This window comes from Struthio camelus, chromosome 16 (assembly GCF_040807025.1).
Source record: "Struthio camelus isolate bStrCam1 chromosome 16, bStrCam1.hap1, whole genome shotgun sequence".
Lineage (NCBI taxonomy): Eukaryota > Metazoa > Chordata > Aves > Struthioniformes > Struthionidae > Struthio > Struthio camelus.
In genome coordinates this window covers 22,662,498-22,689,124 of record NC_090957.1, presented here as the reverse complement: position 1 = coordinate 22,689,124, position 26,627 = coordinate 22,662,498, and the positions used below count along the sequence as shown (strand labels likewise).

The following is a 26,627-nucleotide window of genomic DNA, read 5'->3' as shown; positions in this document are numbered from 1 at the left end:
CTTTTTTCTTCTGTTTCAGTGAAGGCCTGGAACTCAAGTTCACTGAGAACAGTGGGTTCATCTGCTACTGCAGGTGAGTGTGTTCCCATCAACGTTACCTTATTCAGAACATTTGAGTGTCTAGTTCCAATTTCTAAGTACTAACGAGACTGCATGCAGATTCAGTTTCTAGCATATCATAACTCTTTCTGGCTGTATCAGAGCCTCTGTCGGTTCAAAGCAAGGGATGCTTATTCATGTTTACACAGCGGTGCGTGTGTGTACTGTTAGGCAATCTCTGCAGTTGAAATAACAGGTGCCAGAAAAGTGGGGGAGAACAGACAGCTTGAGAGGTGAACATTTCAACTGGCCTGGTGAAAAACTATGGCTGAACGCGAGGTAACGTAATTTGGAAAGTGTTGGGCCCACCCTGTGTCTGTGGAAGCAGCTTCATTTGAGCAGAATAGCACCAAGTAGTCTCCTTCATATATGTATGTGTCAAAGGATAAAATGCCTTAAGGACTTTTGATTTCAGTCTAAACAGATGAGTTGAGCTCTACCCAAAAGTACTTCTAATAGATGTCACCAAACTGTTAATTGTCTACGCAATGGACTGGCATTTGACTGTGACCGCAAGTGTCAGTTTAGCAGAGATGTAGTTAGTATAGAACAGTGATCACACTTCTTCATGGGTGCAGATTCATCACACCTGTATGCTGGCATTTACCAGGGCTAGTTCATCTGGGATTCCTTCTAAAGGCAATTGGGAGAGAATAGCACTTCTAGAGAGTGATTTGGACAATATTAGATTGTATTTCTGCTAAGATGTCGGTCTTTCTTCTGAAAATGAGTTCCTGGATTGTGCAAAGAGTTCTGGCTTTAGTGTGTTAAAACTGGGCAAGTCCCCCCCCTCCATTATTTCACATTTACAGAGCATAGCCGGGGTCCAGTGCTGGCCTCTAAGAGACAAAGCACAGAAGGTGCAGCCTCGGGGGGGGGGGGGGGGGGCGGGAAGATGCAAAAATAGTTTTAAGCCAGCTTTGCAACCTTTAGAGTCTGTTCGACTTTAGAAATAAAATGATTTCTAGTGGAAATTAGGTAATTTAAATTATGCTCTCAATCGTGGCAGCTTTCCGAGGACTTCTTATGTCTGCCAGAATGACTGTTGAAAGCTGAGCTGTGGCACCATTTCTTCCTTTCACTGAAATGTCCATGGCAGCATCTTCAGAGTGGCCTCCTCAGAGGTCTGCAGGAGGGCCTGAAATGATCTGACTCTTCCAACACAGTTTTATCAAAGGCATTCTCCCACAGTCTTTTACGGATTGTTTACACCCTCCTTGCAGCAGTGCAACAATTTTGTAGAGGGACTGAACCCCTGGGGAAAAATCCCTCCCCAGCTTATTAGCTTATATAGGAAGTTAAGACAGAGGCCTGCAGCTTTTCACTCTGGTGAGTAAAAAATCAACATGTGGCTGAAAAGGATTGAAAGCATATGAGAAAAGGAGAGAAGTTTCAAACCTGATTTTCTTGTTTCTTCCTGCTTTTTCTACAGACAAAACCACTTCTGTCACTAAATCTGTCTCAGCCACGAGCTATGGGATGAGTAGTGGAACCAAAACTGGTGAAAGGTAGGCATTTTTCATGACATTTTGTTAGACTCTTGTGGCCATGATCTAAATGGACAGGTGTTCTGCTGGCTTAGAGACAAGGTGAGTCCCAGCTGCTATAATTTAAGCTCATTAAAGGTCATGAGCCTTCCTGAGGGGTAAGTGGAGCTGTGATGGGAAGAGGTAAAAATCTTTCATAGAGCAGTTTAAAGCAGACCTAATCAAATAAAGCAGACCTCTGGTGTTTGCCAGTAAAGCTCTGCCAGCACTGGATTATTGTTAAGGGGAGCAAGTTGTGAGCTTCACCCGTTTGCAGAGCTGCAACTTGTCTGTATCTCACAGAAGTTGGGAAGGTTATGATTCAAAAGTGATCAGATACCATTGTTAACAGGAACTGAATAGGTACCTGCAGAGCCTAGATAGCCAGGCAGAGTGGTGCTGTTTTCCCTCATATACTTCATAGATCTAGTTAATGCTTGGTGAATGAGTCTCTGAGAAAAGGGTATCTTCCTATCATAATGAACCCTAGTCTCTGTCTTTATCAAAAGCAGGCTTTGCTTATGATTGGTAGTTTGCTGACTTCCTTAGGCGAATCCACCCCCCCCCCCCAGCACCCCTCCTCCCCAAGAATGGCATTGTATGGGATGGGTTTTTATGAGTCCCCAAATGATCCTTTAATGGCCTCATCAGGGCCTTTGGAAACACTTTTTAAATATAGTCAAATGTGTCAAAGTTTGTATTTTGGGCTTATTTTTGGAAACCAATACATGACTACTATCAAACATCCTTAGTTTGACTGGCCTAGGGGTTAGCTTGTAGCTAAATGCCTTGCAGGATACTGAACACTTTTCAGCCCTACTCCCAAAAGCTGAGTACCACACCTTTTTGATTAACTGACAGTCACAGTTGCTTAGTGTAGGATTACACAGTATCACAATTACTACTGGAATACTTAGGCATCCTGAGCATGCAAAATCTCTGTCAAGAAAAATGGGAGGACAGGCAGTTTAAATACCTTAAACTGGCCTTGCCTCTGCCTTGGAAATTATCCCAAATTTGGCATTACATTTCTTCTGAGTTAGTTCCAACATCAGCAGCGTGATGTTTGAGCTATGATAAACTGAGCATCCTAGAGAACTCGCTGTCAGGAGATCTGTCCTCCAGCTGTAAGAGAAATAAGTGTGTGACTTCGATTTCATTGTTCTTTGCTTGAGTTTCCCCATCTCTGTAATGGTGGGGGGGGGGGGGGGGGCGCTTCCAAATGCCACGTGTGGCTTGCCTCATTAATGTTGGTGAAATGCTTTAGGGTTCAAATAAGCACAAATTAAATATAGTCTTTTGCCTTCTGGATGAAATTATCAGCTCGCTTTCAATGAAACAACACTGACGTGAGCTCAGGATTCTGTGTACTATGAGTAAAAATTTCAAAAGTAGTTCCTGAATTACTATTCATGCTCCATTTTTAAAATGTGGTTTAAATCCTCCAGGAACCAAAGAGTTGGAAGTTAAAGGCATTTAGTGCTCCCGTGTGCCTGCAATTTTTGTTTTTTTTTTTTTTTTTTTAAGGTGCTTAATTGTGCCACTCCATGTTATAAGGCCCTTGTGACTTGTGCCACTATGTCTCATTTGTAAAAGTACCTTAGATATTTAAGTACTTAAATGCTGTTGTCTGTCAATAAAACTTTGGGCTGTGTTTAATTGCTTGTGATTCATTCATTTCCTCTTGAAACTGTTTTGGGAGGTCTGGAGTAACCAACAGTTGGACCTTCATGTTGACTCCTAGTACTGCAGAGGGTTTTTTTTTTTTTAACCACATACTTTTCATGTTACTTTTCTGCAGTGCCACTGACAGTTACTATGATGTAACCCCCAAGTCTCGCTCCCCTCCTCCTACTGTCCATCGCCAAGTTGAAAGGAGGCGAGAACTGGTGCGATCTCAGACGCTCCCACGGACTTCAGGCACACAGGCCAGGAAAGCGCTTTTTGAGAAACTGGAACAAGACAGTGGAAAGTATGTCATTCCCCCTTATCTCCTGAATGGGTAGGGTAATGAGAAACTACTTTGTTAATTGTTAACAGCAGAGGACGGTTAGGGCAGGAGGACTCTTTCAACGTAGAATTTGAGCTAAGGGGCTATGAGGTCACGTATACCTCTGCTGATGTCACAGACTGAGCGCTGGAAATTCACAGCTACAGATTGCTCTGGCTTTAGAGTTGTTTAGCTGAAGAAGTAGATGCCTCTTTGAGGAAAGAGTGCTGTGAAAGCCTCTTTTTTGCATGGTTCTAAGAGGAGACTGGAAATACAGGGACTGTCTGCTGTCATTCATTAAGGGCCAAATGCATGGTCTGTCCTTTATGCACCATGATCAGGGTATGATTTAAATAGAAGAGGGCTTGGAATCCTGGCTTTAGTGAAATCAGAATGAGTTCTTCTTGCAGGACCAACAAGTTGAAGTTTCAGCCTTGTGTTTATCAAATATTACCTTGACAGGGATTGGCTGGGCAGGGTTGCATAGATGTAGGTGACAAATACATTTAAGTTTTTTCTAACATGTAATTTAATCTGGTCTCTGTGTTAATCTTCCAGAGGAAAAGGAGAATCCAGAGCTAAGCTGAAGAGGTCGCAAAGTTTTGGGGTTGCCAGCGCTAGCAGCATTAAACAAATTCTGTTAGACTGGTGTCGCTCAAAAACCATAGGATACAAGGTGAAGATATGCTAGCACTTTCAGCTCTTTTTCAGAAGAATTTGAGTACATTCAGAAGAATGTACTCAAAAAGTAAATGTAAAACATGCTTGACAGTGAGTTACCTTCCTCACTGGATTCCAAGATGAAGTTCTGTATGCTGCTCTATGAACAACACTTTAAGACTGAATCACAGCTTGAGTGAGACTCTGTATGCCTATCCAAGCAATGCATTAGTGTTGGCTGAAGGCCTACATTTTTGTGCATATGGAGACAGACTTCACTATACACTCAGGTGTTTTTTGTTTTGTTTTTTTCTTAGTTGCAGACTGTGATTTTTTTGCATTCTTGTTATATATGGTAAAATATGGATAACATCTTAACAGTAGGTGGAGACTGTTCCTTTTGTTGCACAGCGGACCAAAGTACACTCTACTGGAGTTAAAGAAGTGAATTTGTATTAAATGGTGGAGGTTGAATCACCCAGTTTCAGTGAGTTCATTTCTATGAAGTTGTATCACTGTAGCTAGGAGAATTTGGCTGTTGCCTTTTTTTATGAATCTTTACCTGGCTGCCACAGCTCCCAAAGCAATTTCCAGGAGAAAGGCTCAAGTTTTCTAGTTTTTCATAATATATGTTTTTTTGAACATTATTGTACAATATGATTACTGCCAAGCTCTAAACCAACATATACTTAAGCAGACTTCATGAAAATGACTTTTTGTCACTTACCAGACAGGGTAAGCTTGAATTTTATATGTTGGGAAAGCAGCATGAAGCAAGAGCCCAAATATTTCATTTCACTGAGGCAACTGAAAGTAACCATAAGCTTTAGTATTAAGAGTCAGGTTTTGCAGGAGGCCTAATTCTGCCCGTATTTCTACCTATGTGTAAACAGGCATTGCACTAGGCCTTACTGAATAGCAAAGCAAGCACTCATGGTCTTTATCCAGTGTTATACACTGTCACAAAATAGGCCATTCTTCAATTACAAATACTTCATAGGGATAAGCAGTGACCACAGTTTCCACAGACACTGAACTGGCACACTGGGCCTGCTGCAGAGTTCACTGACGTTAACAAGATTCTTTGCAGTATTTTCAATGGGCTTTGGATCAGGGGCCTTCAATGTGCGTCTGCTTTGCAACTGCACATTTCATGCACGAGCCTTTCATGGCTGAGAATGCCAGTTTTTCCTCATAATATAACTAATGGATATACAAAGAGGGGAAGAAAACATAAATCCTGTGCTCTGTATGCTTGCTTTGGTTAGTGGGAGAGCAGGATAGAACATAGCAGTGAGCAAAAGCAGCTCTCTTCCCAGTTCCCTGTGCTGTATTAACATGCATATTTTTTTCATCATGACAGCACATTGATCTCCAGAACTTCTCCTCGAGCTGGAATGATGGGATGGCATTCTGTGCCCTTGTGCATTCTTTCTTTCCTGAAGCTTTTGATTATAATAAGCTTGACCCAGCTAATCGCAAGCAGAACTTTGAGCTGGCTTTCACCATGGCTGAGTGAGTATCACATTAGATCTCTTGTGAAGTGCTTCCAGTTCAAGTCTCATGAGACTGGGCAGCACTGAAGGGTTTAGTCATTCCTCTTGTAGATCCTATATCACATGCTTACATGTGTCATGCCAAAAAAGGTTTTTTAAAAAAAAAACAAACAGGAACTTCAGCAGTCTAAGATCAGATGTAGTTTTACTAGGCACCTGATAATTCATTAGAGTCCAGCTATAATCCAGTGTTCAGGTCTTTCAGAGTCTTTGAGGAGCTTTTTGAATTCTGCTTCATTACCTCTGTGCTCCTAGCAGCCAAATGGTTTCACCTGCTGCATTTTTTTTACCCCAGGAACATTTGTATATACTAGATGATATTGCTAATGGGACTGCTACCCTCCCTATTGTATGTTGCCAGCAGATACTCGGCGTAACTTCTGTGTTTTTGCATTTGTTTTTCTTTTTAATTCAGCAGTTACCTTGAATTGAATTTCTTTTGGCTTTTCTAGGGCCAAGAAATGCAGAATCAGATGCTAAAGCAGCTGCTTTTTGGGATTTTTTTGTTGTGATGTTTGGTTAGCGCTGCAAAATATTATTAACTGGGAAGAAAGCTGTTAGGTCTACAAGATATTGTCACTGCAGACAAAAGCTGTTCAGATGTCACCCTGTGACTGCAGTTACCACATGACTGCGTGTCTTCGATATCACAGCAGTTAACCTCATGCATAGGCTGGTGGTAAACAAGTTCTGCTGATGCAGAATTACAGAGGTTTGAATCTGTAGTAAGTGCTGCTAGGACAAACTCAGTTCAGCTCAGTGAATATAGCTGAATGATTTGTACAAACTGATGTAACTGACTCCCCAACCTGCAGCAGAGGATGCCTCTGCATCTGTATAATACCGCACTTGGGGAATTAATTCTTTTGGTGTTACTCTGCTAAGAAATCTCAAAATGGTTTCTATTTGAAAGGCTGTTGATTAGACACTAAGAACCTCTCTGGTCCACATGAAACGCAGACTAACTTTCTGTGAAAGGCAGAACTGATTTAACTGTATTCCTCAACTTCAAAGATCAGCAGATAGGGCTCTTGGACTCCTGCAGATGTTTCTTCTGGTGCTGGCCGATGTGCCGTTCAGATGGTGTTTCCTCGCTTCCTTCCTGAGATTAAATATCAGGAACAAAGCTTTGGCCTACTCAGCAATGTCAAGACCATGCACAGCCTCATGAGAGAGAGCGCAGCTGTTGTAACAGAGAAGAACAGGGTCTGCAGTATTCTATTTAAAAATCCTGTGCTCTATGTCGTTATTTTTCCATAATGTACCTAGTGTCAGAAGTTCTAGGATGCACTATAAGGTGACTCCTTCCCAGAGGTTAGAAAAGATTGCCTCTATGAGAAGCTAATAGAAAGAATCAGAGGCAGCCAAATGCTATACTTTATGGCAAGTCAATCATTCTGACAATGTAAAACATTTATTTTGCAATTCTCTGTGGAGGCAAATATTTGCTAGCCATAAGCCTTTTGGTGTAATTATACGATTTAATTCTGTAATTGCTGCAGCATAAATGCATCATTTAAATTGGACACTTTTAGTAGCATTTACTTTAAACCAGCCTTAGCACTGGCGCACTAAATCTGAGAAATCACCACATGACCTGTGTTTGGACAGAGGAGAGGGAAAAAAAAAAACTGCTTTTTTTTTTAAATCATTTTGTTCTTCAAGTGATTGATAGAGCAGAGCATTCTTAACAAATTTGCCAGTAGCCATCGTAAGAAATCTGAGTTGACAGAGCACAAGGCATCCAACTTTTACTGACAAAAGAAACTGGACATACAACTTAGAGCTTTTCTTTGACAATCCCACCTAACTGATTTTAATTTGATGCATGTAAATAAACCTAGTCTGTCTGAAAAAACAAACAAACAAAAACCTGTAACCCCTGTAAGGGGATGCTACAAGTAATTTAACTTTTAGAAGTGGGAGTTGTGACAGGGTTCACCTCCATTTTAAATTGCTTTGGCGTAATAAATGCAAAGGTTGAGTTCAGTGTAAGTAGAGTTAGATCAGGGCTGAGCTCTTTTCAGTATCTCAACTTGATGACTGCATTTTTCTAAAATGGACAGAGTTAATACTGTCAGTCACATTCTCCTGATTCTTTTTGATGCACTATACCAGGGAATTAAATGAAAATGGATTTTTTTTAAGTCATTGTAAGTGGGAACATCTCAGCTAGTCAGACATTTTGTTTAATAGCAGAAAGAAATGTTAACTTTTTGACCCAAGATCAACATGACTCATGCTTGCTGTTTAATTGTTTGACTTGTGTAACAATAAGAACACACCATGTGGTATGCAGCTGGTTTCAGTACACTCTTTTCAATTAATTACAGGATGCAGATACACAGCTACAGCTTCCTAAAACTTTTGAAACTGCGTCAAACACTGGTACCACCACACTGAAACTATAGGGTTCTTTCAGAGCAATTTTTCGTTCTTTTTTTTTTTTTTAAAAGTAAAAACTTAGAGAACTGGATTTGTCACTTGCCATTATAGGAGAAGCTTTGAAATTCTTAAAGTTGGCTTTCCTTATTCAACCCCCATGGCAGTGTTTGAAATTAATTGGAGGAGTACAGTTTTATGTATTATTATTATTTTTACTCCAGTTACGTGTCATATTTTTAGGTGGCTTAGCTCTAAAGTAAAACTGTCTTCAACTCTTAAAGCTCCAGTGTTTCCCTATCCCAGGTTATGTATAAAAACAAACATGGGGCGAAGAGAAGGCCTAGGCCTCAGCAAATCTTCTCTTTTCTGCTGGTCTAGATCTCAGACCGGCTTCTGCCCTCCAACATGATGAACATCTGAGATTGTTGTATTGAGTCACTCAAACCTTGGGGAAAGGGATATTTAAAAAAAAAAAAAGGGGGAGGGGGAGGGAGGAGTGACAAAAAGAATCCACAGCCACGCAGGTTGTTATTGGCACATTCCATGTCTTCTCATGTTTTCCTCTTCTTTTTGACCTTCTTATATAGTAATGAGGAAAAACATGCTGTGCTTTGTTATGGGAAAAGATTCACAAACTCAAATGGCCCCATTTGCTGAAACTTGGGCAGTGGAATGAGATAGTGGGCTACATGCTACAGCCACCAGGGACGTGACTAGCAGGGATTCTTTTCCTGTTTTGCCTAGACCTTGGATAACATCCCAGTTTTCCACAGTCACAAAAATTAAAATATCCAACATGACCGAAGCTTGACTATTTCATTATTAAATTATGTGGTTAAACCCCAGGATATGCTTATATGCCTCAATGATGCTCATATCAGAGCAGCAAAGGAATCGTAAAAGTAGTTACAGGCCTTAGCTTTAACTCTTTGTTTGCTGGATGTTTTACTATTGCTACAGGAAAATGGCTCACTGTGATCGTCTTATAGAAGTGGATGACATGATGGTGATGGGCCACAAGCCAGATCCCATGTGTGTCTTCACCTATGTACAGTCTCTATATAATCATCTACGTCGCTTTGAATGAAACCCTGGCCAACTCTTCAGCCAGAAGGGTCAAGTACAGTATACTAATGGGAAGACTAATGTTTTACAAATAGAATGCAGTGTTACTTCTTGTTCTAAAGCTTTTTGCTATCCTGCTTGCATTCAGCTGTGTTGCTGACTGAAGTGTTGCTGAGCAGTCTCTCAAAGCATTGATCACAACAGTATGTCAATAATGAAGCATATTTTAAAAAAGACAAAAAGCATAGGGAAAGGTAAATGCTGTCATTTTGGTGCTTGTAGTAGCCTGGTTCTTGACTGTTCTTGTGTTTAAGATCCCAAGGAGCTAAATGCCAGCGCCTGTCTGCCTTCACTTGAGGTGGACATAATTTTATGCAGTGACAGGTAACTCAAGCTATGAAGCTGTTGTCTCCTAAAATGCAGTTTAAACTCCAGAAGGACAGCATCTTCCCTTTCATGTCTCTGTCCACCATTACATAACAGAAAGAGCAGACATACTAAGACAAGGAAAACTCCATGTAGCAAATGTAAGCTAGAATACACTATCATTAGGGCAACAGGCTCTACAAACTTAAGGTGTTTGCCCCAACAAACAGGACTTACACTGTTCTCTTACAGCAGAAAGAGAATACCAGGTCTTACCTATTGAGTGGGGCCCCAGACACCACCATCTCACACAGCAGTTTGTCTGCAGTGTGGTGCAGTGGTTGGATCTAGCGTGATTTTGCTTGGAAAACTGGCTGAGGCCTCTACTGGAGTCCTGGCTTCATTTCTTGCTTATGAAGAATAGCAGCAGTTGGGGCTGTTTTGTGTGAGGCTGTGTGCATGAATTAGGGGTGGTTAACAAGCTACAAAATGCTCTAAACGCTTGTAGGAGAAGCGGGACTGCAGTATCCTTTGACCTATGCTCTGGAGGAGAGCAACTCTAAGGTGGACCGGAATGACATTTTAATGACGCATTCAGTCCTTGTTCTGTCTGTTAAGTGGCCAAGCAAGGTGCAAAAAAGTGTGAATTAAGTGGGAATTCTGAAATGCCTTTGGCTAGTTTCCAATTTCAGTTAATTTAACAGAGCTTTGTTTTCACAGTGAATGTTAAAAACAAAATAAATTAAAAAGCACCCTAAAAACAAGGAAACTTTAATTTCTTCCCTAAAAACAGGCTCATAGAAAATAGAGCCCTCTGCTTAGGCTAAAGAATGGTTTTTAACCTGCATTTGTTTGTGCTCTTTGTAGGTATTTATAAATATTACTTTGGTTCTGTATTGATGACCATTTATAATAAAATATGTCAAACACTTTTCTGCAGTACAGCTTCTATTTAGAATGAATTTACAGATGACAAAGTATTCAGTTCTGAATTTCAGTTTCAAACAGTACTGAAGTTTGGTGTTTGGAATGGGAATTCAGTTCAGCTTCCCTCTCTAGTCAAGTTTACTTAAGAAATCATGAGTTCATCAGTTACTTTACTAGCAGTCTCAAAAAAAAAAATTCACAAAAATGTACAAAGGTAAAGTGCTGAAGGGCTAAATCATCATGCTCCTAGCTAGTCTGTTGCTATGACATATTTAAATACATATCTTACTACATATCTGAAATATATTTGGTCAAACTAGCACCAGCCTAGCTACTACTAATGTCATAGCTTTAATGCAACTGGACAGAGTTTGGGAAGGCTGTTAACACATTTGTCATATGACTGTGCATTGTCTTCAGGTTTTTTTTTTGTTTTTGTTTTTTTTTTTGTTTTTTTTTTAAACTTCAGCGACTATCATTCTGAGGAATAACTCTGTACCTCTTGCTCCACTAATTGCACTGGAAGGATTAACACTCCATTTTTCTGTTTGGAGAAGTGATCAAAGTCAGCGTAATAGGAAATCTTGTCTACACTTGCACATGTGATGCTTATAGTTACATTCTTAAAGCAAAACACTTTTTGTTAACTAGCAGAACCATGTTCCATTGCAACTACTACAAGGGCAATACTGGCTTTAAACAGCTCGTTCATTCACAATCCCTGATCAAGGATGATTCCACGTGACTTGAGGGCTATATATACAGGTAAGTAAGTGCTCTGCCAATTTAGGCCTTGTAGCAAAAATTTTGTTAAAAGGAGTTTTAGACAGTAAAGTTATTGCCAATTTACTAGGAGGAGTTTACATCCGTCCTACAATTTAGTTTGTTTTCACACCTACCCAAAGCTATTTGTACATGTTTTCAAAACTGTTCCCAGCTTATAGAGCTGACAGTGGAGATACTTTCTGTTTGCTGTCAAGTATCAGGTAACCTTCAAAATGATTACCGGGGTGGGGGAGACTGTGAACTGGTTTTAACTGCTGGTGGTTCGCATGCAAGGGGATGAAGGAGACAGTACTATCACATAGCTTAATGCACAAAGCTGTAGTTTTGTTTTGTTTTTAATAAAGAGAATAAATGTGATATAAATGAAAAAAATCTCAACTACTTGGCTGTGTATTTAATTGAAATTAGAACATGTAATATGGTCTCTGATAGTTTTTTTTTGGTAGTATTTTTTAGCTCAAAAAGGCAGAGTGAGCATATACACACAATAAATGTGTAGCATGAGTGAGGAATATAACAATATATAGAGTCAGCATAGTGTATGTTTAACAGATGGGATGTATTCAGGCTTCTCTAATATTGCTGCACTGTATCTAAAAATTAACTATTACATAAGGTGGCTTATTGGAAACTTGATCCTGCTTTTACAGTAGGAGCAATTAGATCAATTCATTCTGTGCAAGAGTTCCAAAACAGACTCAGCAATGCCATCACCTGCTCTTCTAATGTATTACTTCTCTGTATAGCTGATACAACCTTCAAATCCCAAACATTTTCAGTCTTCAAACACACTTTGTCTATGAAAGCCTAAATCTGCCAGTCCTTCTGAGAACTTCCCTTCCAGTCACTGCCTTAGTTACAAGATATTTTTGTGCAGTTTTGCCTCAGAACACGGCTGGGGGGGTGGGGGGGAGAAACACGCTGGGGGGGAAAAAAAAAAAAAATCTAGAGTAGCTTTGAGCAATTCCATTCTGAAAAAAGCCAAGCAAGTGAACCTCCACCGTATAGCACTAGCCACGTCGGGGAAAAGTGGGACAACTGCTACTAAAGAAGAAAAAGATAAAAAAAACCCTAGTGTCCATATCCCATAGGTCACTGTCCTTGTCCACCACCCCTCTGGAACAAGGGCCTGGAGTCCATTATATCTAGCGATAGCTTGCTCGCGCTCTCTCTCTCTCTCATCTCTCACATTGGATCTTGTCCCTTTTCAGGTACTGGTAAGCCCCTTTCATGCGCTCACAGGTACCTATGAAACAAAAAGACAGGGGCTGTGGAGAGGTGCATTCTTCAAGTTGAGTTCACCTGTGCTTGCAGTAACCACAAGTAGGTGTAGGCACCTGATACTTACTATTGAATGAAAATCAAATTTGATTAACAAATATACAGCCCAGAGCCAACCTCCCTAATACTTAACAGCTTAGCAGGGTTTTGACTGGACAAAATAGAGGAAGAGGAACTCCTCCAGGGAATTCCTCCTGCTTGAAGCACAATAGTTACATGGATGCCTTTTATCACTCCTCCCTTTGTGTGGTATTTCCAAAAAGCAGTAAACCACAGCATATTGGCTGCAGCTGTTTTTTCTCTTCTGTTCTCCCAAACTGGTGCACTGAGACTGAAATGACAGAGGGCTGAAATGACACTCTCCCCAGCCTCTGATCAGCTAACCTCAGCTGGTATTCCTCAAAGCTACTTTCCTGTACACTCAGGTTTTAGATGGTGGATCTGCAGATGATTGTGTAAGCTTAAAGTCCTAATACCAGAAGTCTTGGGGGTGTGTGTGGGGGGGTGTCCTTGCATATCTCACTGGCCAAGGCCTGTTGCTATTACCTACTGCCTGTTATATTGCTGTTCATCACTGCAGGCTGGTAAGCTAGACAGCTACTGCTGCCACAGTTCTCTTCCTCCAATTCTCAAACTAAAGGCCTTTAAAGTCCTTTAAAAAATATATATATATACTTGGGCTGGCCAAAAAGAAAGATATGATGGGCTTTGTAAAACCTTAGCAGCAATTATCTGCAATGGAGATGTTTAACATAGCTACACATGGCAGACTGCAGAACTGAAGGAAGAGCTGTTGATCTGAAGAACTATATCTAAGAGGATGCACCTGTGCTGCATTCATGACATTACTAAAAAGCAGCAGACACTGATATGGTAACAACAGCTATTAAAGACAGGCTGCTGCAGCTTTAGTAAGTGGTTTGCAAAGTCTGGAAAAGGGTTTTGATGAAAAGAAATTGTGGTCATTGTGCAAGCTTCCCAGCCTACAGCTCATGGTGGCAGCTTCATTTAGCAAGGTAGCAAAATACAGCTATAATGAATTGGATAACTGTTTGTTTTATCTTGTTATGCATATGGCAGCCCTAACTGTTTTGGAGGTAAATGCAGCTGTGGAAGGGAGCAAGGTTAATGCCATATGGATTTGTTCATAGCTGCTGTAGCATTTACAGCTTTAAATTTCCAGTCATGCAGAGGAGGACTGAAGTATACAACATTCACCACTGGCCAGGTTAAAAGCAAAAAAAAAAAAAAAAAAAAAAACCACACCAAAAAAACCCCACACACACTCAGGAGTCAGTTCAGCTTCCAGTTCTCTTACATTTTCTAATGAATGCCTTATGTTCACAGCTCAGCCTTTGGTGCTTAGTGTCTGAATCTCAACAGCAAAGCATATCTGAACAATTAGAAGAGCAATGTTAGATAATATAAATCAGAAAGTCCCATAGCAACTTCCTTAACTGTGTTGGTGCAAACAGAAAGCTAACAGCAAGCATGCCTCCAATATTAGCCTAGGAAATTTCTGCAATTAAGCTTCAAATTATATTCTAATGCTCCTCTTGGACTCTGTAGTTGAATTTGTCACTAAATCCAAGAGACTATCGTGGTTTTCTTTTGTCTAATAGTTGTCTTCTGTCAGTGGTCGTTTCATGTTTGAGGATCTGTTAGGAGCGATCTAGTGTACTAGATCTTTTTTATACTTATGGGCTTCCAGACGCTGAAAAACCAAAATTGGGGCAGAACTGGATATCTAGGTCTGCAGGGGTGCATTAGTGTTAACCAGCATTGGGCAAGGGCTTTTTGGATCTGGTTCAGCTCCCTGTCCAAGACTGCTAAAGTACCGCATCATCTCTTAAGCCTTACTGACCTACACAAAACATAGCACGCCCACAGGGCAGGCACAGGATGTCAGTAAAATCCTGCCTTCCAACTCAGGCTTTGCAAAGACTATCCCTGTAGATGATTTTCAAACAGGGAGATATAGTGGTCCACTACAAATAGGCATTAGACTTAACAATCAAAAGGTAAGCTATAACATCTGGCAGCTATGACATGATGTCATTAGCACAATATCATCCTAAATCATCACAGGTTCAGCATGTTTTCCTTTTTAGACCTGTCGAGGGTTTCTAAAGTCTCTACCCCAAGGCATCCTGGGAGAAGCCCTGACCAGTGGGACATGTAAAGGTGCGGAGAGGGGGGAAGACAATTAAACCAGAGGATTCCATAAGGCAGCATTTTTAGGAATTACAGATTTATATAGTAAAACTGCCATTCTGGCTAGCTGATTTTACTTAGATACCAATTTCAAAAGGAAGTCATCACAAAGAATCAAAAAAAGTGTGGTTTGAACCTTGTTTAAGGACAGTAGCTGTCTGCCCCTACTATATCCCATGTAAACCTGTAAAAGATTACATCTTCCTAAATTCAGACTGCTTCCTATAATTCACAAGAACAACCTGCCTTCTTAAGCCCACAGATGCATATTACATTAAGATGGTAAATCAGAATAGATTCAGTTTCTCTTAACAAATTATGCATAGGAAAGAACCATTATGAATTTTTATATATCAGTATACTTTGTTCCCAAACAATCATGGACACCATGGAAAAACCCTTTGCACTTTGGATTTAAAGAGGACAGACCACAAATGAATTTTCACCTGTAAAGAATTTAAAACAAAGCATTAAGTATAAAACTGCGATTCCAACTGTGAGTTTCCACCTCACATCGTTTAGTATGAAAATCACAGTAACGTTAACTACTCACTACAATCATGCCAGTTGCACTTCTTGTGGAAAATACACCAAACACTCAACAGTGGTTCACAGCTATGTAAAACCGCACACAAAAGTAGAACCATCTTCTTGTTTAGTTTCTATAGGTCAAATAAAATAATAATAATAAAGAGTAAGCCAATACAATGAAGGACTTCAAAGCCCAATAAAGCCAGGCAGACTTGCTCAGCTAAAACGTAGTAGTTTCTAAAGCATCTGTAAGTATAATGTACCATTAGGACGTGTGTCAAGTATTCATTCTGCTTACCTTTATAGTTTGCATTAGACAGACAATAACAATAGCTTCTGGAACGCCAGACCCAAGACTACAAATCAAACCTCTTTTGCTGTCCAACTTTCCAAGTGGATCTTTTGCATAATAACTGAGTAACATTTCAAATCTGCAGATAAGGGAGCAATTCCATCCCCCAAGGGCATGACAGACATACAGAACGACAGTATTAGGTGCATGCAGCCCATTCTTCCATACTTTTCTACATCATTTGCAATTTAATTCTAATGAGCCCTGATACTCAGTAGCTAACTATTTGCCTTTAGTTTGAAAAAAAAAAAAAAAAAAAAAAAAAAAACCTGAAGCAAAGACTTGATTAAACAAAGCAAAAATTAAACTGCTCAAGAAAAAGGTTTGAAGATGAAAGATGTTTAATTACATCTTGCCTTGAACCTGGAGCATATGGGCAAGACTTAAACTATTTAATCTTATCTGAGGCAAAGACCACAGTAACACCTGGAACAATGTTTTTCTCGTTTCCCTCTTCGCTGTGACAAGAAATAGCAGAGTTGCATGCAAAGAGGCAGAAATCTCCACGCCTGAAACAACGAACCCCTTAGCACAGCTCCAGAACTGGGGAAAGAAGCCAAGGCTGCCCTCCAGCCCTACTCTTCCGCTCCATGATGAGAAGGAACGGACCTGTGTTACTATGAGTAATTAGGATATCGGTGAATCCCCTCTACTGGCAAATAGGCAGTGAATTTATTCTATGTGGAATCTTCTCAAGCTAATACTAAGAAATCACTACAAAAAAATATGAAAGAGAACTGACTGCCTCTGAATGGGAATAGCCTTATTCCCATTCCTAAATCTCAAGGAAAGTCCCCAAGAAGTGCATTAAGCAACAAGGCACACTGGATGAAAGGTTATATCCTTAAAGTAAATGTGGCACTTCTGCCTTGGCAAGGGAACAGGCTAAACTAACGAGGGCAAGACATACTGCTTAGATCAGTCCAATCCAGAATCTCAGGTCCAGTGCTGTTCACATAATCAGAAATACAGATTTACAATCCTAAATAGCACTCTTAGTAACAGGTAAGCTTCTTCGAAGCTTATATATTCATCATTACACTCTGTAACCAAACATGACATTCCTTTATCTTCCCTTTCCTCTCATCCTCAGGAGTTAGTCCGAGCTAACAATCTGCAAAAAGTTACAATACAAAGACGGCTGGGGTCTCATACTTCATCCTAATACCAGTAAAATGTGAGAAAAACAACAAAAATCCATCTTGTTTAATACTCAGAGATCTGCGAATAAACACCATCCAGCAGCTATTTATTGTTACTGGTAATAAGCAATAATCAATCAGAAAAGCTGTTCCACAAGTCTTTGGGGTTTTCTAACCATAGCTACTATGTAGTTCAATTTACCTGACAGCAAATTTTGGAACAGAGCCATACAGAAGGGAGCTGAGGCCCCTGTACAGGTCATAAGCACCATGATCTTGGACAGCTAACTTCATGCAATGATCTGCAAGGCAACATCCAGGCTTCAACCAACAGCTTTTCTCATCCAGATGTATAAAGGCACTATAGAACGTGGTATGCGAAAAACACACTAAACAGTTTGATATGGGATCTGCACAAAAGCTGCTGTTATCTTACCTGTACTTCCAGACAGACAAGGATTTGCTTTTTCATCCAACTGTAATTGCATTTTTACAATGGCAATACACATTTCAATACCTCCAGCAATGCCACCTGCACAGAACACAGTAAGGCGTTATGCAATTCCTGTACAGCAAAAGCAAACACGCAGGAATGGCAGGTGCCAAACCACCTTTCTGCAAGCATACAACGGTTTAAAAAAAAAAAAAAAAAAGGCATTATCTGTCCTACATTGTTTAGTCAAAACTGAGAAAATACTAAAATCTGATTACAGGAATTTAGGACTGGATACTGCAGGCTGATGAGGGAAGCCTGTCTGTTCTTATGCCCATAATGTCAGTGTAGGGAGGATTACCACTGTACATTATTAAAGTCACTGAGCCCAGACAGAAACGTGACTAAACAACTGCTCTAGCACCAGTTACAGCGCCTCTCTGGGGCGAGCCTGAGGAGCAGGAGGAGCGTGGCGGCCTGGAGAACCCCACCGCGAGGCACGCCGCGCAGGGCCCCCCACGCCGGGCCTGCCCCGCAGCCCCGGCAGGGCCAGGGCACGCCTCCCCCCCAGCAGCGGCCCGGCTCTGCCGCGCCTTACCGACCAAGGTCGCTTTCCGCGGACGCGTGAGCTTGGCCCGGCCGCCATCAGAGCCCGCCAGCGCCGGCTGAGGGGACATGGCGGCGCCGCCGCCCCTCCGAGGAGGAACGCGCGACCCGCGCTCCCCCACAGGCGCTGCGTTACGAGCGTTAGCCAGAGGCGCGGGCGAAGGAAGGGGCGCGGCAGAGCCTGCGGAGACAGCCCATTGGCTGCGGGAACGCAGCGGCACCTGCGATTGGCTGGCGACAGCGAGGTGCGGTGCGCCGCACGGGGCGGGGGTGGGCCCGCGCGGGCGCGGAGCTTACGCGTGGCGCGGAGGGCCCCAGTTTGCCTCGGAGGATTCGTTCGCTCCCCTGGTAAATTACTAGAGCTTTTCAGGGATTAACAAATTATACTTTTTCATTTTTCATGGACGCAAAAGTAAATGAAAGCTGAATTGATTTTGCCCCTGTTATTTGACAAACAGCGCACTGTTTTCAGCCCCATGGAGTTCACGAATGACTCAGAAAAACCCAAAATATCACAGAAGGATTTTAATCACTTTAATTTTAAGAGCAGAGTGGGATACCTTTTGTGAATTGTACTGGTTCATATTTTTAAGCTTTTATTGCAAAATGTCATGGGCCAAAACCTCCTAATTTTCTAAATGAAAACTGACACTTAAGTCTAAATTTTGTAAGAGAGTTTGCCAGTCTTTAATTAAAATTGAATGTTGGCATTGCTGCAGTGTTATTTAACAATGATTTAACCCTAAAAACCATGTGAGGTAAAAATAAAACTTCCTTCTGTTAACTATCTTCTGTTCTGTAAACTGTTAGCTAGTTTACATGAAAAGATGAAATGTAAGTGTAGCATTAACAATTTAAAAGCAAAGAATCTGTTTCATGGTAAGCAAATCATGAACAGATTTAGGGTTGATAATTACAAATAACTTACATTATGAGGGAATTGCTCACAATTTTCCTCAGAACAGCATCAGATACAGGTTTTTCAGAACAAAACTGCATGAAGTCCCACAGGTCTCACACAATAGTATCCTGCATAACCATTGCTCAAGGATCCTTCGGCTTTCAGGGTGAATTTGAGCATGTTTTCAGGAATGTAAGACATCTGCTGTCAAGAGCCATTCAGGTATCTCGGTGCTTCACTTCACCATGAATAAACATCTTTAATCCCACTTTATTTTATATTTTTGCCAGAGGCATTAGAATGTTACTGCAAGTATAGATAATAAAATTGTATGGAGGAATACTAGATAATCTATGCAGCCAGATGTATATCCTGCCACTCTTCCTGGCAAAACTAAACCTCTGTTCAAACTGGATTTGAGTTCAGATCTGATGTCAATGGAAATCTTTCCGTTATTATGGAAATGCCTCAGGATTCTGCTGCAGTTGCTCATGTGGCAAAATTTATTGCTTCCAACTAACTAATTTTAGCACCTTACATTAAGAATCTGTTAAAAGGATATTTGTCAGGAAAAAAAAAAAATCTATCTAGAGCCAGGGGACCAGACTGTACAAACCAAGGGCCAGCCCACAGAAGCACTGATCTCTTGTACAAATAGTGGCAGTCTTCATGTAATACCGAATAAATTGATTTACAAGTCTGCCTAAGTAGCGAGCTATATAATTGATTCTTGAGATCAAAGCATTCGGCCTGGTCACACTTTTGCTTTGTATCATGAACCAGACACGTTTTCCGAGTGTCTGTGACCACAGCTTTCCATCCTCCTGCATCAGTTAGCACATACTGCTCGTTGTCACTGTTAGCCTTGCATGCTGTTCTTTTTGAACCTCCAGGTCCTTCTCCTGTCAGGTGAATTGCTTCGGTTCTGATGTCCACCCTTTGTCTTCTCCTGAAGCCTGTGTTTTCCTTTAGCTAGCTCTGAAATACCTGCATTTTCCTCTAAGCCAGTGTTTCTTTAACTGCAACCCCTTTCTGGCTCCTCTGGGGTACGTGCAGATTCCTGAATCAGTAAAAGCTCACATGAGAGACACCATAGTTACCAGTTTTAATGATCACTGACAGAATTTAGTTACTATTTGAAACTAAACACAGTTAGCAGGTGTCCAGCTGTCAATGCACTTTATTTGCGGATAGGAATTGCAGTTTTGTCCCCACTCTCCTGTCTTGGACCATCTAAACCTCTTTTTACTAATACTGCTTCTTTATCACTTTGCAGTTGCTTTGAACCTTGCTGGGAACTCTGAGAGACACTGCTGTAACCTAAACTATACCTGGGCTGTAGAGAGCGGACATATCACTGTAGCATCTGATGTAACGCTCTTATGTCTCCTTCATTTTTTTCTTCTCTCTGGCTCCCAGTCTCCTTTGAAAGAATATAGGTGCCACGAAGATGGAGTGTTCAAAACATACTACTAAGAATATTTTACAAGTAACAAATCAGATAGGCATGTACCACTCCTTTCATTTGTTTTCAGAATCTCTATGAATTCTTGTAATACATCTATAAAAAAAAAATGCTGAAATTACTGTCCAAAGCTGTGGGAGCTGGCTCAATTAATGACACAAATAATACATTTTTTATTCCAGTTCAGCATGATAGATCAGCAGGTAGACAGACAGATGCTTATCTGAGAATGGGAAAAGGCAAGCACTATTCGTTGGTGTGGGCTGTAATTCTTCTCCTAAGTGCAATGAGCAGAAGCTGGCCTGGTTGCTAGGATGTAGTGTTGCTGTTCCCATAGCAGCCAGTTTGTTTACCTTCTGTGCTGCTGCTCTGAGCCTCCTGGAATACTTAGTCTCACATTTACAAGGAAAACATACACTGCTGCTGTGGAGATTGAGGCTGGAAGGCAGTTGGGGGCAAACCTTCCAATTAAGTGGAACTGAGGCTGTAGCACATAGCTGGGATTTGTCATCAGGAACACTCCAGGCCAGGAGCAGGAGCAGTAAAGAGGTGTATGAGGGAGAAGAGGGATTGTTTTAAGGCACTTGTCCTGGAGTCTGGGCAGAGCTGTATGTTGCTGAGGAATAGCTGTGTGTATTTGAGGGTGAAGAATTGTCTAAGAAGCACTGGATAAGCACTGGATAAGCACCATGCAAAGATAGGTAATTTGCTCTTTGATCAAACTGGTGTGATTTTGTATGTATTTGGGGCAGTAGTTTACCCCTACATTAAAAGAACGTCCCCAGTAGGCTTTATTCTTTGTTCTCTTTTAGCCTTCTCCAGGCTTTTTCATTTCCTCATTTATCCGATGTATTTCCTCCTTCATCTTTTCAGGTCTTGTTTTCTCCTTTTTTTCTAACAACTGTTTGATTTCTTCATTTGATGTAGAGCTCATCCAGCTCTCCAGCTCTATTCTTAAAACTTATTTCTGCAACTAGTGGGAGACTATCTTTGGTCGTTCTTTTTTTTCACTTCTCTGTGCTTGTCTGTGTAGTAATTCCTCCCCCCCCTCATATGTCTCCTTTCCTTTTCTTTCCCTTCTCTTCCTCATCCCATCACTGTAGGCTCATCTTTCCCTCTCAGTTCCACTTTCAAGACACTTATTCTCTCCTTTCTCCTAGCTTCCATTCCCAAATTCTTCTGTTTCTTCGTTCTCCCACTCCAAACCTTCTCCCCACCGCTTCTTAGCAAAGTCTTGGGGAACCTTGAGCAGGAAGCGTCTTTTCATACCTTCCTCATTTTGCAGGTAAAAGGGAGACTAATCTTTCCCACCCTCATGGACTTGTCTTTTCCTGTTCCTGCTTCTGCAACCAAAAATAATGCTATTCCTGTTTCCAGGTTACACATCCCAAGAACTGAGCCGTGACTCTGTTCCTGCATTACATCCAGAACCTTTCCAAAACACAATGGCCAAATTGTTGCAAGCTCCACCCAAATGTCTTCTCACAGAATGGCACATTGCAAACAAGATGCAGTGTGCCAGGACAGAGTCTCAGAAATCCAGGTCAGAACGTGTGACAGCTGAGAGTCAGAGGCTGGTGGATGAAACAGAAAAGACAACTCAGAAGACCCAAAGTGACGTCAACAAGAAAATAGGTAATCCTATGTGTTCTGCTACATTCTGACAAGATGTGTTATTTGAGCTATGTGATTAAAATGGACTTAGAAAAGCAGGTGATACTAAATAGGAGTACATGTAGTACATGTCAATGCCATGTTATCTGATCTCATGGAAAAAAATAAAAATATTTTAAAAATTATTTTGAGGTGAGTTCTTTATTTTATAACAGATGAGTTACTGGTCCAAAACACACAGAAAGATATTCTACCCAAATCTCCTGACACAGGGTTGCAAATCTGTCTCTGAACATCAGCCTAAAGCACTGAATGCACTCCACTGAGCATTGAGTCTATTTCTATCCTTAGCTAAGGCCTGACCCACAGTGCTTTGGCATAGAAGAAGGGCTTTGTATTAATACTTATTTGCAATTTTCAATCTGCAGAACAGAGGCTAGAAGAAATAAAATTCTGGAAGCAAGAATTAGATGACAAACTTGAACAGATTGTTAAGGAGACGGAGGTACTGTTGACTTTCAAGACCAGGCTGGAGAAAGCCTTAGAAAGCTGCAAAGAGCCACTTGTCATTGCCCAACAGTGTCTCCTGAACAGGTGAGATTAAGAAAGAAAAGCATGCAAGGAGAGAAGAAATATAGGTAATGAATCATTAACAAATAATAAAAAAGGCTGCAAGCTAAGGTCTTACTTCTGTTTGCAGTGGAGTCATAGTCTTATTTATGTGGTATAACACTGGGGAACCAAGGCTATAAAAGACAGATGACTGTTTCCAGTGTAGCAAGGCCTTAGTTATGGAAAGCTGGTCTTCACCATTTTCAATTAACTGCAGATAGTTGAACAGTGTGGCTGATGACTTTTCCTCTTTTTCTTTAGGGAGAGGCGAGCTGGGATTGACTTGGTCCATGATGAAGTGGAACAGGAACTGGTCAAGGAAGCTGAAGTCCTCCAAGGAGTTATTGCTTTGCTTGAACGCACATTGGAACAAACCAATGAGCAAATCAGGTGCAGAGCCAAAGAGCCTAACTGAACGCTCGTTAGCTGAAAAGTAGGACAGCAATCTTCCTGAGAAGCTGTAGAGTCAGGCTGAACATGGGTCCAAAGTTATCACAGAATCACAGAATCGTTTAGGTTGGAAGGGACCTCTGGAGATCATCTAGTCCAACCTCCCTGCTCAAGCAGGGTCACCTAGAGCATATTTCCCAGGATCACATCCAGGCGGGTTTTGAATATCTCCAGGGAAGGAGACTCCACTACCTCTCTGGGCAACCTGTTCCAATGCTCAGTCACCCTCACAGTGAAGAAGTTTTTTTATCTTCAGTGCTAAACAGCTACAGAAGTTCAGTCCTCGTTCACACCATTTGATCATTAATGGTGGGAAGTTAGTTTCAGTTAGAACTGAAAGTACTTGCACATGATCCTCTGTGCTCTCAGGATCCAGACCTGTGCCTTTAATTCCAGTGGGAATTATACAATCAGTTCTGTGGAGGCAGCATCATGCTCTAGGTCTGTGGGCTTTGCAACTAACAGGTCATACATGCAGAATTCCATAATAGCATTTGCATTGTCAGAGTTTATCTTCAGAGTCTGGTTGTTTTCCCTTCTAGACTGAACCGTTCAGCAAAGTACAACCTGGAAATGGATCTGAGGGACAAGTTCACAGCCTTAACGATTGATGATTACTGTGCTAGCTTGACAAACAACACTCCTGATATCAGATATGCTAATAATGTGGTGAAAATAGGAGGAAAGTAAGTGGTTATTTCACTCAGTGAACATACATTCAGCTCATACAACTAGTATGAGTTTTTCCATAATAGACCAATTAAAATAATTGTGTGTATGACAGATTTTCTGTCCATCATGTCTGTCATAGAATTTTTTACACTTCTGTCCATCACGTCAGTATCTGTGTAACAGGCCTGTGAAGTAAGCCACAACACTCATGCTTCTAGCAAACTGCAGTTCATTAAAAGATTCTGAGGCTAACAGTTAGCTATAGCAAAATTTCACACGCTGCTGAAACCCAGACTAGCTTTACTAATCTAACTAACTTCCTCTCCCTGCTAGGGTGTCCTGGTGGGGAGAGTGCTGGACTGGGACACAGGAAGCATAGGGTCAGTGTCTACCCTGTCATTAACTTGTCATAAAGGCTCCTTCTTGTGTGTGTTAGCGTGAATGGTTTGAGTGGAGAAAGAACTACCATAAAAGAACAGGCTGAAGACAGGAAAAATACATGTTGAGAAAGTAGCGTGTGTGATGCTATCTGAAAAAATAGATACACTCCGGAGATTAGTAGTGCTGTTGATGCTGCGAGAACAGATGAACTCAAAACACCAAGAGTCTGGCAGCTCTGTACAATGCCACTAGTACCAGTTAGTGTGCATCAACAATAGGTTGAATAACTTGGACCACATCTGGAAGGGTGTTGGCTGCTATATGCAAATGATGACTACAGGGTTATATATACACCCCTATGAAACAAAGGCCCCTCTGAGGGGGCTTTCCAACAAAAGAAAGACCTTTCTTGCCTTCCTACAAGCTGCTGGTCTGCTGGTAGGACCTTCCACTTCTGGGCATACAGGTGGGTTTGGCATCACAACAGTGGCTCCGACCAGGTAACTATGAGTGATTATTTTAGCATGCAAGTGAACTGTGGGAGTAAGTGAATGTGCTGTGTAAATAGTTACCTGCTATAAATAGCAACTGCTTAAGTCTATCAATAAAAGCCTAATTAATGAAAGGTGTTCTAAGAAATATCAGTCATCTGTGCCTCCCTCTACAACTCATCAGGAAAAAGAAAAGTTTTAACAAACCTGCTTCGTGATTTTGGCAAACTGGTTTCCATCCTACTTTTGTCTCTAAAATGTTTGAGATAGGGAGTCTTTATTTTGTATCCGTAGAATTCCCAGCACAGCTGATGCCGGCTGGAGCCTGCAGTTAATAGTACTGCTTTGTTCTTGTTAACATTAATACTTGTTTTTTGTGGAGTAATAAGTATAAATTTATGAATTCACAGATAACCTAATACTGTCAGTTGTTGACCTTTTATTTTGAATCTCTTCCAGTTCTGTGAGCCTTGAAGACTGGATAGATTTTTCAAATGTGAATATTGAAAAGGCTGACAAACAGCGAAACAGTTCTTTGGCACTGAGGGCACTGATTGACCGCATCCTCTCCCAGACAGTGAACGACATGCGCAAGCAATTTGAGACGGTGAATGTCGCTTTCAGAAATAGGGTGAAGGAGGTCAAGGTTGCAAAGCACAAGCTAGAGACACTCCTCGCAATGGTAAGTGGTAGGGGACAAGTCAGCAGGAATGGTGGAAACAATGGGCTAGGGCCATCAGCCTGTTCTGTCAAGGCAGTTTCTTGAGCTATTATTCTTTAAAATTTTCATCTTTGCAGCACTGGCAAACCTGGCACTCTTTTTTTAATAAAATACTTCTTAGATTTTATTTTATCAGCTCTATGTGCACCACTACAGAGGTGAATTTCTGGAATCAGCCACTCAATGGAAACATTGCTGTAGACTTGAGTAAAGTCAGGATTTCCCTTGTGCTTTATAGACACATGGGGCTCTTAAAGGCTTTTCACAATTGTGATGCAAAAGCCTAATAGCTCAGAAAACCAGAGGCAATCTGCCTCAAATTAGATACATGAAAACTGAGCTTTAATGTTAATACCTAGAAGTTAATTGCTGCGCTTAAATTCCAACTCTTGCTCATAACACTGTCACCTCCTCTCCAATAAAGGAATAATAATCCTGGCCAACCTTTGTAAAATGCTTTGATGAAATACATTACGCGTGTTACTGTGATTGTTATTACCACAGCTGTTAAAGAATATGTTGATGATCTCACTCACTGTAAGAGGTAATGTGAAGCCCTTCCTTCTATTGGGTTTGTTAAGGTGATGGATGAGACTGCCTCACAGGAGAAGAACATTGCAGCCTTAGAGAAAGCAATCACTGATAAAGAAGGACCTGTTAAAGTGGCTCAAACTCGCTTGGAGGCAAGAACCCATCGCCCCAATGTGGAACTGTGTTGTGACACAGTGCAGTACAGGCTGATTAGTGAAGTTCAAGAAATTACAAACAATATTCAGAGGCAAGTGAACAGATGAAAGAGTGGGAAATCTGTAGTATAGATTACTGGGTTAATTTTTGCTGAAAGGCTGGGAATTGCGTTTTTCCTTTAGGAGTGGGACACTTTAAGGGAAGCTGCATGGCTATTGTCTCTGTGTGAATCCCCTTCCGTGGGTTTTTTCCACCAAGGTTTCTTATCCCATATGAAAAATATCCATGTGTTTTCAACTAATATCTGTCTATTTTTTCCCTGTTAGATTGAAGGACACATTGGCACAGGCTAAAGCAGAGCTGAAAGGTCTGAGCCGCCGTCAACTTTCTTTGGAGGAGGAGATCCAGGTCAAGGAGAATACATTGTACATTGATGAAGTGCTCTGCATGCAAATGAGGGAATCTGTTTCCATTAACAGCTTCTGAAACTGTCACACGGGGAGGCTCTGTGTGTTCCAAGAAGCTAGCTCCTGCTCAGAGATGGGGTGGTGCAAAGTTGGAGTCAACAATGCACTACTGATTCTTCTTTTATGAGGTAATTAAAAGAGACCTAGCACCCCCAATTCTCTGTGTCATAGCTATCTATGCCCCAGAACATCCAATGAAATCTCCCATTTAGCAGTAAAGTTACAGAGTAAGAAGGAATGTCCCCTC

At 41.2% G+C, this 26,627-nt stretch overlaps 3 protein-coding genes across 15 annotated transcripts in view; 2 read left to right on the top strand and 1 right to left on the bottom strand.

The window, feature by feature from the left end:
- SMTNL2 (smoothelin like 2) overlaps positions 1-10,579 on the top strand; it is a 29,192-nt gene extending 18,613 nt beyond the window's left edge. The window contains exons 4-9 of one of the 2 annotated variants that reach the window (XM_009680885.2): positions 20-73; positions 1,532-1,607; positions 3,427-3,597; positions 4,174-4,291; positions 5,639-5,790; positions 9,177-10,579. In XM_009680885.2, coding sequence (XP_009679180.2) covers positions 20-73; positions 1,532-1,607; positions 3,427-3,597; positions 4,174-4,291; positions 5,639-5,790; positions 9,177-9,303 — 698 coding nt within the window. In that variant the 3' untranslated portion in view covers positions 9,304-10,579. The remainder of the gene's footprint in view (positions 1-19; positions 74-1,531; positions 1,608-3,426; positions 3,598-4,173; positions 4,292-5,638; positions 5,791-9,176) is intronic. The other variant, XM_068910144.1, reaches the window with a different exon arrangement.
- Positions 1-18,090, bottom strand: part of LOC104147928 (tricarboxylate transport protein B, mitochondrial-like) — a 76,014-nt gene extending 57,924 nt beyond the window's left edge. For 4 of the 10 annotated variants that reach the window (XR_011134862.1, XR_011134863.1, XR_011134864.1 and 1 more), the window contains exons 1-2: positions 17,912-18,082; positions 17,317-17,412 (exon numbers count right to left, since the gene is read on the bottom strand). Coding sequence is in view for 4 of the 10 variants with exons in the window: in XM_068910153.1 (XP_068766254.1) it covers positions 17,317-17,412; positions 17,912-17,990 (175 nt within the window). In the remaining 6 variants the exon portion in view is untranslated. Of the gene's footprint in view, positions 1-5,789; positions 7,015-11,034; positions 12,607-15,523; positions 17,183-17,316; positions 17,413-17,911 lie in introns of those variants that run through there. The other 6 variants (XM_068910152.1, XM_068910151.1, XM_068910150.1 and 3 more) reach the window with 6 other exon arrangements.
- Positions 18,091-18,106: 16 nt separating this feature from the next.
- Positions 18,107-26,543, top strand: TEKT1 (tektin 1). 3 transcript variants are annotated; one of them, XM_068910145.1, is made up of 8 exons: positions 18,107-18,164; positions 21,663-21,920; positions 22,328-22,493; positions 22,773-22,901; positions 23,504-23,647; positions 24,965-25,187; positions 25,808-26,004; positions 26,240-26,543. In XM_068910145.1, the coding sequence occupies exons 2-8, from the start codon at positions 21,731-21,733 to the stop codon at positions 26,397-26,399; spliced, it is 1,209 nt and encodes a 402-aa protein (XP_068766246.1). In that variant the 5' UTR covers positions 18,107-18,164; positions 21,663-21,730; the 3' UTR covers positions 26,400-26,543. The 3 variants fall into 3 exon arrangements, with proteins under 3 accessions (XP_068766246.1, XP_009679160.1, XP_068766248.1); XM_009680865.2 differs by lacking the exon at positions 18,107-18,164 and adding an exon at positions 20,005-20,986 and having other exon boundaries at positions 26,240-26,541; XM_068910147.1 differs by lacking the exons at positions 18,107-18,164; positions 23,504-23,647 and adding an exon at positions 20,005-20,986 and having other exon boundaries at positions 26,240-26,541.
- Positions 26,544-26,627: the final 84 nt, after the last annotated feature.

Excerpts from the sequence above, each read along its gene's own strand:
- TEKT1 (XM_068910145.1), top strand. The coding sequence starts at position 21,731 with ATGGCCAAATTGTTGCAAGCTCCACCCAAATGTCTTCTCACAGAATGG. Across the intron at positions 25,188-25,807 it reads TAGAGACACTCCTCGCAATG|GTGATGGATGAGACTGCCTC; the intron begins GTAAGTGGTAGG and ends GGGTTTGTTAAG. Across the intron at positions 26,005-26,239 it reads ATTACAAACAATATTCAGAG|ATTGAAGGACACATTGGCAC; the intron begins GCAAGTGAACAG and ends TTTCCCTGTTAG.